Source organism: Lasiodiplodia theobromae (assembly GCF_012971845.1).
Source record: "Lasiodiplodia theobromae strain AM2As chromosome Unknown scaffold_30, whole genome shotgun sequence".
NCBI lineage: Eukaryota > Fungi > Ascomycota > Dothideomycetes > Botryosphaeriales > Botryosphaeriaceae > Lasiodiplodia > Lasiodiplodia theobromae.
Window position 1 is genome coordinate 348,146 of NW_023336506.1, and position 16,352 is coordinate 364,497.

A 16,352-nucleotide genomic window follows, 5' to 3' on the forward strand; every position below is an offset into this window, starting at 1 on the left:
AAAAAAAGAGAATAACTACTACACCGCCTCCTCCTCTATCACTCCTGCGAGACTCCTCCCTCCCTTCAGAACGCTTTCAAACAAAATCCAAACGACAACAATGCCCACAAAGCAACGGCCGACATAGGGTAGCTCTTCAGATGGTTGGCGTGCAATATTGCTACGTATTCGTCGGCGCTGTGGTTTTTCGCAAGCTGGCTCGTGAAAAATCACAAACATGACAACAGGCGCAAGAATAGCGGAGGGTATCTGTAACGACTGCAAGGTGCCGTCAAGGCAAACGCGTGGCACCTCTGAGAGAGCTATCAAAGTACGAAAGGTGAGACGGAAATAGGAAATGGTGGCAAGGACCAAATATCGACAAGAAAACGCATAGCTGCTGCTCCTGTTGATGCTGCCGCTACAACAGTGGCATTTGGGTATTGAGACGCTGCGCTAGGCGACATGGGAAAAGAAGCGAATAAGAAGGAACGCCTGACGCCCGTCCGCGCCAGGTGTTGGCCGGTGTTGGCCGGTGTTGGCCGGTGTTGGCGCGGCTAGTATGTTGCGTCCGGATCTCAGCCTCGGCGCCGGTTTGGCCCAGCTGCTGTGGCAAGAGGTGGAAAGAGATGATGGACAGTGAGATGGGTAGAATGGTTTTGTGTTTATGTTTTTGGTTGGTTCATTTAGAACTTCAACCAACTCATGTCTTGATTGCCAATAGCCTTCTGCCTCTCTTCGTCCGTGGGGACCGTCGACGGCACTCCTCTCGGGAAGACCGTTACTGTGCTCTCACGGCCGGCAGCGGGTGCAGGCATCTTGGCAGCATCGGGATGCAAGCTGGGCGGATACAAGGAGTTGGTGTTGCTCTTGGGGTAATAAGAGCTCGTGCCATCGTTGGGATAGTAGGAGCTAGTACCGTCGGCGAAGGGAACTTCGCTCTGGGGCCGGCTGTCGGGGTAGAGACTGCTAGGAGCCCTATTGTTCCACCCACTGCCTTCGATAGGGGTCCAGGTCTGTTGGCCCTCGGCCTGAGACATTCTCTTCGACTCGAAGCTCGAGATGGTGCTGACACTATTCGCACGTGCCAGCTCGGCACGCATAGGCGTACCCACTCCCATGCCGCGACTAGAGAGATCCTCGCGGGAGTTGCCGATGGTTGGGCTTGCAGACATGATCTGGCTGACCTTGTTGCCATCGAATGCGTTGTTGGCGAAGCTGACGTCCAGAGGCGGTAGTATCTGGTTGGGGTTGCCAAACTTGGGAGGCGTACTCAGATAGCGCGAATTGGTGTCGTATACTGACTGACTCATGTCACTAACCCGAGACGACCGATCATAAGGCTCATTGGCCAGATTGGTAGCCTCATTGTTAGCGAAGTAACGGCTCCATCCCGAGCTCCGGCTCCGGTCAGGCTTCTCGTCGGCAACAGCCGCAGGCGGGGGTTCCGCCATGGGGTTCTGGACGCTGTACGGCGGTGCCGCTCCAATGGGCGACATTTCATGCGATTCGTAGCCATATGGTGTCTTCTTCGCCACGAGACCAGCCGTGCTGGCATCACTTGGCAAGCCGCGAGTGTGTGTCTTGGGCGCCTTTGCACCGTTGCCAAACTTGCCTGAGATGATGGCCAAGGATGTTTGAGAAGCGTTGTTGTCTTGCATGTAAGGGGGTGCCGCTGGTGGCGGTGGGTACTGGCCAAATTGGCTGACGCCCCTGTCCGCAAAGCTGAGCCGATCCTTCTCTCCTCCCTTCTCTCCGCCAGGGCCCTTCTGCTTCTTCTTCCTGCAGCGGAGAATGAGCAGGATGATGACGAGAATGGCGGCAAGCCCGAAAATCGTTCCCAGGGTCGCTCCCAACACGGTAAGCATGCGGTTTTTGTGGTCGTCGTCAGAGCTGGATGCGTCGGAGGAAGATGCGGATCCTGCTGCAGAGGAAGTCCCGGAAGCGGTTGCGGAAGCAATGGCGGATGCGACGGTGGAGGATGCAGCAGCAAGCGAAGATGATGTTGCCGAGGAAATCTTTGAGGAGAGAGATGAAGAAGAGCTCGAGGATATTTTGGTAGGTTCCTGGCTGCCGTAGAAGAACTGAGTAGAGTTCATCCAAGTGTTCTTGCGTTCGTCAAAGATGACAATCGGATCGTCGTCATCACCGCCGCTGATAATCGCACGGCCTTGGGAGTCCTGGGCAATCGAGGCGCCAGCGCGGGGAGTGTCGGGCGCGAGGGAGCTGTTGTATGAAGGCCAGTCGCTCAGACTCAGATCTCTCTTCCTCTTTGCACCAATGGCCTGTCCGGTTTCTGCCTGAGCTCCGCCGGCTCCCAGCAGAGCAAGCCTCGTGACCTCGTTGGGCGAGGCACCAAGGTTGTACTGTTCGAGCACCTTGCTGCCATCATCACCATCGACCAAAGTGCACTTGGTAGTGGTCTGGTCGACAATGGCGGTGGGAAGCTGTACATTGAGGTTTTCCCAGCCATTTTCAACGCTGAACTTGAAGATTTGGGTCTGGGCTGCACCACCACCGAGCATGAGCGCATGGCTATCGTCCCAAGGAAGCAAGATGGGAGAAATCACGTTGGGAGCGCCTCCAGAAGGGTAAGACGAGATGCTGTAGGGTGCGGCAGTGTTGATGGTGTAGGTTCCAGATGATGTTCCAGCGTCTCCGGTCACAGTAGTACCGGCGTAGACGAGGAGCTGGGACGAGGCTTCCAGGTAGGCGGCGCCATGGTTCACTCGGTTGGCCAATATGCTGTCGGTGGGATAGAGCCATTCCCAGTCCTTGGCGGCGAAGTCGTACTTCATGAGACCCGGATAGTTGAGACTAGCATCGACGGTTCCTCCAACAACGTACAGAGCCCCTCCGCCGTACACACACTGTGCGCCGGCGGCCGAGATGTTGTACGTCAAGGTCTTCCATTCCGCGTCCTCTTCCAGGGATATGGACTGGAAGGCATCGGGGGAGTAGGCGTAGAGGGTGTTCTCGTGGACGACGGTGCAATGGTTCTTGAGCGCCACATCGGGTTTGGGCGGCGTCATGGTAGGAATAGAGCGAGTGTTTGATTGTAGAGAATGAATGAATGTGGGTTGGGGTGGTTGGTGTATGAGTAGAGAGCGGCGTGATGAGAAGTCCAAGGCACGAGAGGATCCCTTAGTGTTCGGCTTTCGCGATCATGATGCGGTGGTCCAGACTGGGGTGCGAGAGGTGCGGTCCTTCCGGCGGCGACTGGAGCGCGCGCAGTTCCTTTTCCTCCAAACAACAAGATCCGGCCTGACCCACAGTTCCTCCTCGGTCCTAGCACGGTTGGAAACGTCGTTGTTTGGATCCCGTCCAGAAGAGGCAATAAGGGAGGGTCGACACAGCGACAGGGCGGTATCAAGAGGCCAGCCGGGGCTCAGGCAGTCGGGCTGCGGTGGGCCGGGAAGACGAGGGTTAGAGAACGAAACACGGGCAAGCCTGCGCGGGAGCGGACTCTGTCAAAGAGCGTGGGGGAGCTACACGGCTCGCGGTGGGGAGAAGGAATGTGAGACTGCGTCGTCGACGGGTCGGTCGTCGGGAGCGGGAGAGAGGCGCGGCGAGGAGGGAGCGCGCAGACTCGCGTTTGGCAGGCAGTTATCGTGCGATGCGCGGCGTGACAGCGCGGTGGGCAAGCTGGGGACAGGCCGCACGCACGCACGCTCGTAAGAGACAGGGGACGTGTGGTCTCTCTCGAATAGGCGCGGGAGGCAGCCGACGGCCTGAGCGCGCGGCGCTTTCGGGCTCGCCCAGGGTGCAGAGAAGACGCCCCACCCTTGAAACCAGGCCTGGAGATGCGCATGCGCAGCCGCCCGCGGGCGCGTGGGCATGGCTGCGCCGTGCCAGTGCTCGTGTCGCCGCACAGCAGCAGCAGCTGCGGTTTGCGGCGGTGACATCTGTGCCTAATTTCCCCGGCCAGATGGGCGGGGCGCGGCGGCGCATTGGGAAGCGTGTCCGCTGCGCATCCTCCGGCGATGGTGTCGCGTCTGATGGCCGGGTACAGTTTATGCGCCGGCGAGGGCGCACGCGAGGCGGCGGAAGCGCACGATGACGAAAAAGCCGGCCGTAGCGACGGCCGCCGCTGCACCTGCATTCGCTTCCGTGCTCAGGGGCGCCTGCACAGGCTAGCGCCGCGCCTGAAACAAGCCCGCCCTGCTTGGCAGGCACGGCCTGCCCATCTGTACCGGCTGCGTCGTGATTCGCCCGCCCTCCAAATGCCGCACCTCGAGCACCACCACAGCATAAGAAACTCCAGTACCACGCCTGCTATCTCGCGCCACCGCCAGCGCTGCCAGCTCCCGCGCCCGCGTCGTCCGGCGCGCTCTCCCTCTGCCGATCGTCACCCGCTGCCGTCACATCTGCAGCTGCCGAAGCGCGCGCGCTGTGCCGAGACACAAGCCCCCGTCACCTCCGCCCGCCCTCGCTGCCTTCCGACTGGCTGCTCCCAGATCTGGCATGCCACTTGTCTCCACACCTCTTGACACCCATCAACACAATCTCCCAGCCCAGGGTCCGCCCCGCTGGTTCGCCCTCGCAGCCTTCCAGAAATGCCTTTGCTCGCGCCCATGACATCAGCCAGATCAGCATTGGAACGCTGCGCAGAGCTCGAGCGGCCAAATTCCGATCGGCTCTCGTCCAATTTACCACGCTCTGTGCCTGGCCAACCAGCCTCACCCGCTCACCTCCCACCCTCCGCCCTGCCGCCTGCCCGATAACGGCACTGATTGGCCCTCCAACACACAATTGAAGAAATTGCTTCCCCAGTTTTTGGCGCTTTTCGCTCTCATTTCGCAACCCCATGGTCTCCCGTCACCAGGGATCTCGTTGTCTTTGCACCACCACGTGCTACTGCTGGCCCCCAAGCTACACGTCACCCATGCTGTGAATCTTGGATGTCTATCTTTGTTTCCAGAAGGGTGTAATTTGCCGCTCAAGATTGCCCGAGAAGAGCGCGGGAGCCCTGATGCTCGGCATGAAATTGCGTAGCTCCCTCTGGACTCAATGCGCGCCCTACGGGAATGCAGCCCGTCGTTAGGAGACGATCATTCGATTTAGAAGCTGCCTACGCAGGAAAACCTACCCTTGGTCTGTATCCTCATCGGACCCATCGACGATGGATACAACGTTGGGCGACGATTCACCGTGCGTCTCGGGACCATCATTTCCTCTTCCAGTTACCCAGGCGGCGCCAGGTAAGGTTTCCCTTGTTTACTATCTAACCCTTTCAATCCTTTCGGGACCCCACGCTCTCTGAGTTCACTTAGCTTGCATTAGTGCAAGCTGTCTGCCACTTCCGGAACTCCGTGGTGCGCTAGCCTGCCAAAAGTTACCCGCCGAGGAGCATCCTAAGAAAAAGGGTCGTTGGCATCACGTAAGCTGCCACACCCCTCGAACGGCATCCTCAAGTGTTCAGCATCTTCACTTATAGATTGCGAAATCAAGTGCTAGATAGGTAGGGCGTGTAAGACTCCCATTCAATCGATAGCCTCCCGTGTATCTGAGACTCGGCGGAGCGAAATTTATGCTTACTGCTCCGGGCAAGTACTGGTGGCCTAGAGCATTTTAAAACACTCAAGCTTTGGAGCCTGAGCATGCACCGACGCGGGGAAGCCTCGAACAGGATCAGTTCGTGCTCCTTTTTTTTTCTCTTTTTTTTTTTTCGATAATATCCCGATGCCCTGACCTGTCGGGTGGCGGTTTTAGTATGAACGGTATGCATCAGGTTGGTCTTCTCTTACATGCTGATAGAGTGGCTGCAAGTACCCTCTCAACCACGATAATTTAAACTAATCATAGAAACGTTTATCGGACACTAGCGCCCCATGTCTCACTCACGTCACTTTAGGGCACTCTTCGTCATTCTTTCGTGTCATATCTACTCCGGCAGGGTACGTGACGCAGCCCTGCCGAGTATAAAAGTGTGGAATCCAGTCTGGACTTGATTTGCATTCAGCGTGGGAATCCAGCAAAGTCTGTTCACATGTCGACACCGATAACACACGGATACGAGAACTTACGCACCTCCGTCAATCTATTCTGAGCCCGCTCACCAACGCAGTGACCCTAAGACGCACGTTTGCGCAGCCGCAATCGCAACCGCTAGCGTCTGGAGGATACGACTAAGCCGAAGTGAACGTTTGCGAATGCTATCCGTACAGCCCGAGCAAACAAACCTCAATGCTCCAGTTTCTTGTGTGAAGGAGAAAAAAGGTAAAAGGAGTGTTCAAAACTTGATGTCGTTGAGCTCTGGAATCAAAGCTCCAGACAACCTGACTATCTCACGATGCGGTGTGTGCAGAGGGAGACAAGACGTATATGATCTCCTTCATATCAAAACACAGACCACCCTGCGCCCTGGATTATTATCATGGCCTGCACGCTCTTCGGAAATGATCCCCCCCTAAATGTGGGCGGACCGACCGTCCGCGAACGCCTTGGCAATATGGTCTTGGCATTATGCGATAGGCTCATAATGTCCAACACCACACCACGCGGCTTTCCAATTTTAGTCTTGAGAGGGTGACTGTGCTTTTTTTCTTCTCTCTCTCCACCCACAGAACAAGGGGCGGGGGGTTGAGGAGAAGGGATGGGGCGGAAAACGGTGCCGAGGTCCGTCCACTCCTATTTCAAGGCGGAGCGGCATGATGTGCGTATATGGTGGTACAATCTGCATGATTGGAAGGAGGCTTGCGTCTCGGAGTCGAACATCTTTTTGCTCTGTTCAGGTGGTCTGTGCAATTTTCGGCATTGCTGCGATTACAGAAGGTCAAGTAAGAGCGTTAATAATGTTCGTAGATGTATAATGAGAGGGCCAGAAGTTCGTATCCGGGCATGCGCTATCAACTATCCCCACGGTATTGCAATACTGTGCTGACCATGTTGTGATACCCTTTTTTTCTCTCTTCTTTCTTGCTTGAACTTGTGCGGTGGCGGCGGAGATCTATGCGCCATAGCGGTGGCGGGAGATCGGTTCGGCCTTGCCGAAGGGGAAGTGGCGGCGGGCTCTAGTTCACTTTGGGAGTGGTGGCCCCTTTTTGTTGGTGTTGCTCACATTCGTCTCTTGATTGGCCCGCCGGGAAAATAGTCCCCTCACGAAGGAGTCCAATAGCGTGTGGTATTTTCCATGCTGGACGGTGCGGTGGGCAAGGAGCTCATCGTGCGGCAGTGTCTCCCCCTCTTCCTTTATTTTGGCCCAATTAGTGCTTAGAAGAGTGGAAAGATCGATGTGGATCACGCGGGACCTGCCCGATACGCGATGGAGTCTTTCCAATCAAAAAAGAGTACGTTCAGAGCGGGCGGACTTCGTTATCGAAGAGAAGTTTCTGTTCCAATTCCACGGAGACACGGTATTGTTGGCATCTGAGAAGCTGCTCACCAGCGGTGTAACGTGGACCATTGCTGTTTTTCAATATCCTTCCTGGAGAAGATTACTGGCTCGGCTCTGGAGTGAGTAGAAGGTCTAGTGGTAGCTTTACTGCCTGCAGAGCGTCATTCGCTGTCGTATAGTAGCTTGTAAAGACAAGTATTCATAGATCCGACGTTTGTGCAGTTTTAAAATAGAACGGCGACATTCCTGTCCTTCTGTCCGTTGCTGATGATGAAAGTTTCAAGATCAAGGCTATGGACATCGTCTAATGGGTTGCATCCATAATTTGAAGGCCACAGTTCTTTGAGTCAGTCTCCACAACAAAGGGAGAAAGCCTGCATTCGGGACTGTCCGAACGGATACTGGCGCATTCGCTTCCTTCACGGTAACTTTGGTGAGTCTTCACAAGGACGTAAGAGTTGGTGGATCCACCACTTTGCATAATCAGTGTTCTGGTCCAGATCCAGATGGTTTCTTATCGAAACTTGCGCGCATTATATTACCGTACGCTGCACCACGGAGTCCAAGTACCGTGACATAGGCTATGGGGAGAGTTCCACATGTCTGGGTGGCCACTATTGAGTGCTTTAAATAGTCAGTAGAGTAAGGCGGTTTGATAGTGCCATTTACTGATAGGCCCATCCTTTGGATAGCCACTTACGTTTGAAAAGGGAACAAAACTGGGGGTTCTGGGAAGAATGACTGTCCTTTAAGGACCCAAATCTTGGTTGTGAGGAAGCTTGAGGTGTGAAAGACGAGAGTCCTATTATAGTTCGATGCGCACTCGCTCGAAGTATGATGCGGCGATGGTGTCGCCGGACATGAAAGAAGTTTCGTTGTGGAAGCCGTGAGTATTGAGCCGATGGACACAAAACATGCTGATGTGTGTGCCTCTACAGCTTCCTCAGATTAGTAACGCATCAGTTGAGCGCTCAACCAGCAACGAACATGCATGGGATGGAAGTTACCAATCATGAACCGGGGCCTTCTAATTCATGTGACCAACAGCTGTGCTAGATCATAATGCACACGACAGGCTGTATACTGTACTATTCCATGACTGCGGTAGAGTGGATTGTAAAAGCACTCCGCCCTCCTCAAAACCGTCTCGCTGGAGATCTTGACTATACCTTTGTTGATGGTTGCAGACTAAGTCTGGACGGTTCTGTATAGTTTTGAAAACTGCGTCCACATCCAAATATCTGCTTTAGATACCCGTTTAGGAAATAACGTTTTGTTTTTCGCCCCATAAGGAGGGGCAAGATATTCTGGAACCATTCTTTGGAGATGAGCGTTACGCGTAGATACTCCGGTCCTTTTCCAGAATAAGGGGCATTTACAAATATATAGAGCGGGAAACGGCCAGAACAGTTTTCCCCTTTCTCGTTCTTCGATTTTTGGGGGTTTCCATCAGTATACGTTGTTGACCATGCTGGCATCATCGCCTTCTCTGTTTTCAAGGGCAGCAACGTTCCCAGTCATTGACCGTTCTCGGAACCAATATTCCTCGCACTAGCCGTCCTATGCAACGCTTTCCAAGATAGGGATTGGTTTCAAATGCAGTCGGATGCAGCGTAGCACAGTTTCAAGCGCCTCTCCGAATGCATTCGTACGAAGTCGGTCCCATTAGTATTGCAACAAAGTTGGGATAGTTGAAGTGTCCATCCGGACATGAATGCTTGATCTGAATGCGAGCAAATGTATCCGGACAAGAGCTTCAACTGCCTCAACTTGCTGAAGTACAAATGGGAGCGACCTCGTAGTTGCAACGGTGCTTTCACAAGCGGAGCTTTTTCCGTGCATGACGTAGGATGTGCAAGGTGGCGGCCGGGGTTCTTCCGGAGGACGCTGTGAGACATGGGTAGTTGAACGCCTTGTGGGCACTTGTGCGGAAGAGCAGCGAGTCGCGGAAAGTGAGTGTGTGAACCGTTTATTCCGAAACCTTACCGGTGACTATGCCCATATCCAAACACCTTGACCATGAGTATTTTGTTCGTACCTTCAATCCATTCACCTTCTCCCCTCTGCTGCGACCTCCCATCCATCGAACAGCTTCTGGGCTTCCTTCTCATTCGATGCAATTATATCCCCTCTTACAATCTTCACGCCCCTCGCGCTCAATGCCCCCACCAACACTTCCAGCACTGCTTTCTTCTCGTCCCAGTAGCCCTCGACTAGATCCGTCCAACTGACGCAGAGGCCCCTCAACTCCCTCGCCGCATCCAACACACCAACCAACCTCTTGGCCAGCCTCATCATATCCGCACAGCGTCCCCGGTCCATGACATGCCTGAAAAACGGCACCCCGGCCTCCAGGCCAAACTCGAAGCCGGCGGCACCGGCATCACGGGCGTACGACGGCACCTTGGGAAGGTCCCAGTCGAGCAGCACGTTGAGGTTGCGGATGCGGCGCAGCTGCGGCAGGTGAGCCAGGCGCTGGAAGTGCGGGTCGGCCAGCGGGGCGGGCGGGTTGAGCATGATGCGGAAGCGCGCGACGCGGTAGAAGTGGTCGAGCGCTTCGCAGGCCAGCAGGCGACACGTCAGCAGCAGGGCGCGCGGCGGCGGGCGGTGCGACAGTGCGCTGATGGCCGTGTTCGGCCCCAGCGGGTACGAGATGGTTTGCGCCGGAGTCAGGTAGGCGTAGATGAGGGTGCGGAGCTCCGGAGGAAGCCGCAGGAGCGGCGACTTTGTTAATCGTCTCGGGTCGAGGGGTGTTTGTCCGCGGTGTTCGACGGGCAGTGGTGTCGCGACATTGCTAGGCGGCAGTGACGTGGGTAGTGACGTTGAGCATTCTTTGACGGGGGGTACGACAAAAGGCACGGCTTCGGCAGCGGCCATGGTGACGGCGGATGAGGAGATGTGGGAGTCTCGGGCGAAAGAAGAGAGCAGGTGGAGGGAGGCCGGGGAGTTTGTGGAGTTTTGGAAACTCCGTCATCGCGGAGGAGAGAGCGCCACTTGCCCAATCAGGAAATTATCTGCATGCCGATCAGGCCGGAGGCAAAATCCGTGGATGTCTTAGCTTCTGGCACACCCGACTCATGTTAACGAGTCGTGAAAAGCAGCACACGAATCGAACTTCAGAGCGGTATCGACTTCTTGGTATTGCGCAAGTGGGGACTGCCGTGTGGGCCGGTGCCGAGTCGGCTCCAAGTTCAAGCGACCTGCCTCTCCCTCATTTCCAAAAAGCTGTTCATGCCAACAATGCACCTGACCAGGTCCCAATCCCCGTCCTCGCCCACCCAATCGCACACGACCACCCCCGTGCTCCCGTCCCCGCGGCTTGCGTCACCGTGATGCTTCATGCACAGGTACTCTATGATCGACGGGTTGAGCTTCGCGGCAATCTTCTCCGGCCAGCACGCCTTCTTCCAGAAATTGCTCGCGCTCAGGAAGTTCAAGTACAGCGGGCCGGGAGGCACAGGGTGCACCGCATCCGTCGTGATGCCGGGAATCGGGCAAACGCACTCGGCTGCACGCGCCAGGTGCTCCTCGGCATACTTGGTCTTGACCTGGATCTTGTCCGGCTCCAGCACCTCGCAGAAGTCTTGCACGCGCACCGTGCCGTGAGTATCATCCGGCGTGTTGTAGGCCCAGTCCTCTGCATCCAGTCCCCAGCCCGTGCCGTTGTGTTCAGCCTTGAGCCTGTCGTCGATGGCAAAGCGGCGCAGCAGCACCAGCTTGCCGCGCACCTCGCCCAGCTTGGGGATGCGCGGCTCTGTATACCACCAGTTGGGCTCTTCATTCGCATAGTGGTCGTGCAGAATCATGCTGAGCTGCTGGTCCGTCGCGTGACCAGTGCCCTCACGCTTGAGGCTTGCGATGACCGTCTCGGACGGATTGCGCTTGAGAAAGTCGTGAATGTCGCGAACGAGGCCACGCAAATGCTTGGGTCCGGTCAGGGAGATGGGAAAGGCGCCGTGCACGAGGGTAAGCCCGTCTTTGGACGCATCGTCGGGGTGGTCCGGCTGCACGCGGATGTCAAAGAAGCGCACGCCGTTCTCGAGCTGGTCCTTGGGCGACACGGCCTGGCAGCGCACAGAAGGCAGGGCTCGGTGGCATGTGGGCGTGTTGTGTGTGCCTGGGATCGAGAGACCAGACAGCGGGGTGACATCACTCAGCTCGCGCATCCAGCATTGCAGCTTCGCCGACGAGTAAACAGCCAGATAGCTATCCTTGGTGAAGAAAATGCCCGTGAACTGATGCTTCGGGTCGGGCACCAGGGGCGTGAACGTCTTGGATGCGTGGCCGTGCGAGGGCGTGTCGATGCGGTAGCGCTGGCCATCGGCCTCGAACGTCAGGCGCAGCGTATCGCTGACCTCGCGTTCCGACGCCTCGATGTCGGTCGTGTGGCTGTGCGAGGGCTCGAGGCGAAGGTTCACATCTGCAGGCACAGGTCAGTATGCAGCGTCAAGCTTCAATGGCACCCTGAGTTCACCTTGACGCGTGAAGTTCTCGGCGTTCTCAGCAAGTTTCTTGGACGACGGCGAGATAAGAGTGGCTTTCAGCGCTCCCAGGCATCTGGTCGTCTTGGTCCCGGGCGCCTCATAGCGCTCGACGAGCTTCAACTCGAGGGGAGTCGAGGTCAGGTTTCGGATGGTTAGCGGTGGAGCCATGGCTTGTCGGCGCCGTGAGAACTGCGGCTAAACTGGCCGACCCCTGGGGCTCAAGTCGCCCTGCAGCCTGGAAGTTGCTGTCGAGCCTTGCGATGCGACAACTAGAGCTCAGGCGAGAGCGAGAGGAGAGAGAGGCTCAAATTCTTCTCTTTGTCCGCAGGTACATGGTTGTTGATGTGTTCGAGTGCGCTGAGAGGGGCTGTCGTTCGCCTTCGCCCAATCACCGGCACCGCTCCTGTGCCCAAACGCCGCCGCTCATTTCCCAAATTCGTCGCCGTCGATAAATTGCTATGCTATCAAGCCTTCTTCGTCAAAGATCCCATCGCCCAATGGCTTCCACATGCGCACTTATTCTGTCCACCCATCCACTCCATGTCCTCCATTTCGCCGCCGCACCTGACACACCTCCTGCGCCCGCTCTCCTTTCTGGTAATTACCACCTTGCGCAGAACGTCAACTGTGTTCTTCTCCAGATATTCCTTCTCCCTCTTGTCTTCGCTCAGTCCTAGCCATCGCAGATCCCAGTACATTACCTTAGCTGGGTCCACCGTGTCGAGCAGTTTGTCCATGCCATGAGTAAGCAGCCGCGTAACCACAGGCATGAGCACGTCGGGGATTTCCGCGCTGATGAGCATCTCTCGTTCCGTTGCCTTGCGCCGCTCATCCGTGTACTGTGCCCTAGTGTAACAAAGACGCACTTGGTTGTCTACTTCGAGCACGAGCGCCGCCATGTGAGGCGGATGCACTGGAGAGCTGACCATAGCTGCCAACAGCCCGTTGAACACGGACCGGTGGATCACAGTTGGCGCATTCTTGATGTGCCATTGGCTGATGGTCAGGAGCAGCTGCAGGGGTTGCCGGGTAATTCGGAATACTGACCGAGAGAAGCTGCACAGCAGGAGAAACAATCCTGGCGAGCACCTTTCCTGCACTACAAGGTTTGTCAGTGAATGAACGTATTCGAACTCTCGCCGAGAACTTACGCTTCTTCTGCACGAATCCCCTGTCAGCTTCGTGTTTCTTGCATTCTTGCGACAGTTCGATGAGGTCGTTCATCATGTACACCATGAGATCCATCGTCCACCTAAGCAGGCCACTGACAGACTTCGCGGTTTCTTGCGGCAGTTATGCGTTAGTACAATGGCAGATTTGAGGCTTAACAGGAGCGAGACATACCCATCGTGAAAGATTCCGGCCCACCGCCTCGAGCGTGGTTCGTAGGTATGCTGAGGAGGAATGAAGTGAAGCGAAGATTGAGAGTTATCCAAGCAAGCTTGCTGCTCAAGTTCCGCGAACCGTTGGGCGTCATACCCAGAAGATTCTGAGTACTGAGACATCCGCGGAGAACGTTGTTGCGGAAGATTTGTTCGTATGCCTTTTGAGATGTGTCTTCAGGCGGATAGTCGGCCAAAACATTCATACAATGGTGAGTTCCCCTCAAGAACAAACGTTTCAAGTCTTATGCAGATTAGCAAAGGCGTAACTGAAGTGGACGTTAAACTTACTATCATCCATATCCGACGGCATGATTGCGAAGAGATCATCTCCAGGCATATACTGCAACGAAGCAGAACTGTATTGCAGGACCAACGCTGCAATGGCTGCATGTATTTTTGCTACTACCTGTGAGTCTCACGCTCTCTATCCCGAATGGTTCGTACTTACGATCAGTGTCCCCACTATTCAGCGAGCCAAGATTGAACTCCATGTTCTTCAACGTAATAGTACCGTCCGGCTGCAGTAGTGCCAGCATGCAGGCGCTGGGCGATAGGACCGTATGAAGCGCTTGATAGGTATTAGCTATGAGGCCCACAGAGGTTTTCCAAAAAAAAAAAAAAAACATACCAGGGTCGCTCGCTGAGAACGAAAAGCCAGCTTGAGGCAGGGAAGATACCTTATTCTCATTCAAATCCGCCGTAATGATGTCCATTGTATACCGGTCTCTGAATTCCACGCCGCCGTTACTCTGGTAAAGGGCGAACTTCGTGTGAAAGTCAAGACTGAAAAGTCCCAACGTAGCGCTACCCAACACAATATCCGGTAACCGTTTGAGGTTCATTTTTTGCTTGTACAAGGTGAATAAAGTGCCTACACAACATCAGGATAGAACTTACGCGTTGTCCAGCGGATCCTGGGGCTTTCTTCTTAGCAGTCAATTGCTCAAACCCAGAGTGCAGAGCGTAAGATGAGCTATGCAGCTCCCACCGAGATATTATACTGAATGGTGGTGGCTGAGCGTGAGTCTGGTCCATCAGTGAAGGGACAGGGGCTGGCGTGTGACAAAAAATGGCCATGACAGTAGGATGCGAAGGAGACGGGCCTGGATCAGGGCCGATAGGGACGAAAGAAAGGTGAGTAAGCTTGGCAGGGAACGATAATTTCTGACCAGATCCGAGCGTAGCATCGTTGGCGTCGAAGTTGGTACCGAGAGGAGAGCAGTCATCCTCCGCTTTCAGTGGCGAGATTTCGAATGCTGGAGAAGCGCTCTTGCCAGGCTGAGTGTTCCAGTTGATCTTGACGCGATAGACGAGAATCGACCCTGCAACGGTATGGGTGGCAAGGAGCAGTGATTGTTCTAATCAGTTAGCTCGGTGGTGGCGGTGTTGAAGAAGAACAGTCCTACCCGAGTCTGAGGTGAATGAGGCGTGAGTGAACGCATCTTTACCAGAATTGGATGCTTCGACTTCTGCGGTTGCCTCGTACCATTGTTGATCGGGCTGCTGGAACAATAACCGAATGGTGCCTCCGCGCGTAAAACAAATAAATGAACCTAGGGACATGCGCGGATGAACAGGATTATGGGGCTCTTTCCACGGGTGGCTAGTCATCCGATACTGCCATTTGTCTTCGCCACGATCGCCTGACCAGATCATGTGGTACTGGTAAAGTCAGCAATGCGCCCAGGGCCGGGGAGGCAGAATACACGGCAAGTAGAGGGTTGTGCGTCCGAACACGAGTAAAAGCAGTTTTAAGCTCACGTATGGGACCAATGGGTGTCTGCGTTTATCACGTACCTTGACCTGCTGCGGGGAAACAGGCAGCCAATGCAAGCCAACAAGAGCGTTAGACTCGCTCTCGTGGTCCGAGAAGGGTTCTCGAGAGAGCTTCATTCTGTCCGCGGCTTGGGCTGCCGTGTAGACAAGGATGCGTCCGGCGGCGTCCACAATGGCGAGATCAACACCGAGGTGGCCCCAGGAGACATGGACGAGCGGGAACTCTTCATGAACAGAGGGAATGTGGAGCGGAGCCTCGTCTCCCAAGATCCACCTGCCGTCCACGGGATTGCGCTGGAAGGCGCGCAGGTTGACACCACGGCCATCCCGGGTGATTGAAGCCACGCAGCCGCTCTTGGACCACGATATTTTCCTGGATTCGGTCAGTGTGGAGTCGTGTTTCTGGCGAGCTACCGCGGGCTTACTGGCAGCAACCAGACTCGCCCAATTCATCGAGACGCTGTGCAAGCCGCTTGAGAGGTGGTGTCTGCACGGCAATGGGAAGCTGCTCGGCCTCATTGAAAAGGTCCATGTACTGATCGTCGTCCATGATCAAAGGCATGCCGCGCGCGAGGGTGGGCTTGACGTGAGCGTGTTCAGCAACGTTCGGCACCGATCGTTCCCATAGCCGGCGCGGACGTAAGCGACCGTTGGGCAGACGGGGCTGGCGGCAGGAGTGCAGAGCAAAGGCAGCTAAAGTCAAAGTTGCACGTGAACATGGGGCATCATGGACGGAAGGCTGTTGTACCTAGCGGGCAGGGAGCCGGGGCCGTCTGGGTGCTCGGATGCAGAGCGCCAGCGTTGACTAAGATGCAGCTAGCGGCTGCACTAAGCCTGTTACGGACTGTTGTTCTTTTCGAACCACCGCGGGCTCGACATCACCGCGCGCGCAGCGGCCGCGGGCCCCCTGAGCTGGCGGGCGCACTGCTGCGTCACGCGTGCATGGGCGCCGCGGGCTCGCCGGCGGTGCGCTGCTATCAATTGCGCGGGGGGGAAATGCGACGCGTTCTGCAGGTAGATGCACGCGGGCGCGGCCGATGAAAGCCAGCGACGGCTCGCCCACGGCCGCAATGCAGGCAAACCAAGCGATCCGGCCGGAGGCCAGGCTGGCAGCTTTGTGCTTTGCCGGCTGAAAGTCGCGCGAACAAGCACGGACGGGGCAAAATAAACACAGCGAGAACCAAGGCCGGCGTCACTGGTGCCGCCAAGCAACGCCCATCAGCTCACGCCTCGTTCCTCAAACCTCATCTCAACCCCATCCGCACCCGCGCCCTGGCTCTTGTCTCCGTCCCCTTCGCTGTGCTCTCCGCACACGCGCGTCGCAGCTGCCCGCCAGCCACTTTCACCGCCTCACCGGCCGGCGCCCCTCGCTCATGACATAGAAGGGCCCCG

The 16,352-nt window shown here is 56.1% G+C and overlaps 4 protein-coding genes across 4 annotated transcripts; all 4 read right to left on the reverse strand.

Annotated features, from left to right (window-relative positions):
• Positions 1-665: 665 nt before the first annotated feature.
• LTHEOB_9167 (Galactose oxidase kelch beta-propeller) lies at positions 666-3,011 on the reverse strand (the record flags this gene model as incomplete). Its single annotated transcript, XM_035518725.1, has 1 exon — positions 666-3,011. The coding sequence occupies one exon, from the start codon at positions 3,009-3,011 to the stop codon at positions 666-668; it is 2,346 nt and encodes a 781-aa protein (XP_035369197.1).
• A 6,353-nt stretch (positions 3,012-9,364) lies between these two features.
• Positions 9,365-10,192, reverse strand: LTHEOB_9168 (Phosphatidylinositol phospholipase c; the record flags this gene model as incomplete). The annotated part of the gene is made up of 1 exon (XM_035518726.1): positions 9,365-10,192. The coding sequence occupies one exon, from the start codon at positions 10,190-10,192 to the stop codon at positions 9,365-9,367; it is 828 nt and encodes a 275-aa protein (XP_035369198.1).
• Positions 10,193-10,506: 314 nt separating this feature from the next.
• Positions 10,507-11,967, reverse strand: LTHEOB_9169 (Phosphatidylinositol phospholipase c; the record flags this gene model as incomplete). The annotated part of the gene is made up of 2 exons (XM_035518727.1): positions 10,507-11,735; positions 11,790-11,967. 2 exons carry the CDS (start codon positions 11,965-11,967, stop codon positions 10,507-10,509), a joined length of 1,407 nt encoding a protein of 468 aa, XP_035369199.1.
• A 296-nt stretch (positions 11,968-12,263) lies between these two features.
• Positions 12,264-15,522, reverse strand: LTHEOB_9170 (Mediator complex subunit Med16; the record flags this gene model as incomplete). Its single annotated transcript, XM_035518729.1, has 10 exons — positions 12,264-12,898; positions 12,951-13,082; positions 13,144-13,425; positions 13,473-13,568; positions 13,633-13,752; positions 13,813-14,055; positions 14,354-14,542; positions 14,591-14,846; positions 14,982-15,333; positions 15,386-15,522. The coding sequence occupies 10 exons, from the start codon at positions 15,520-15,522 to the stop codon at positions 12,264-12,266; spliced, it is 2,442 nt and encodes an 813-aa protein (XP_035369200.1).
• Positions 15,523-16,352: the final 830 nt, after the last annotated feature.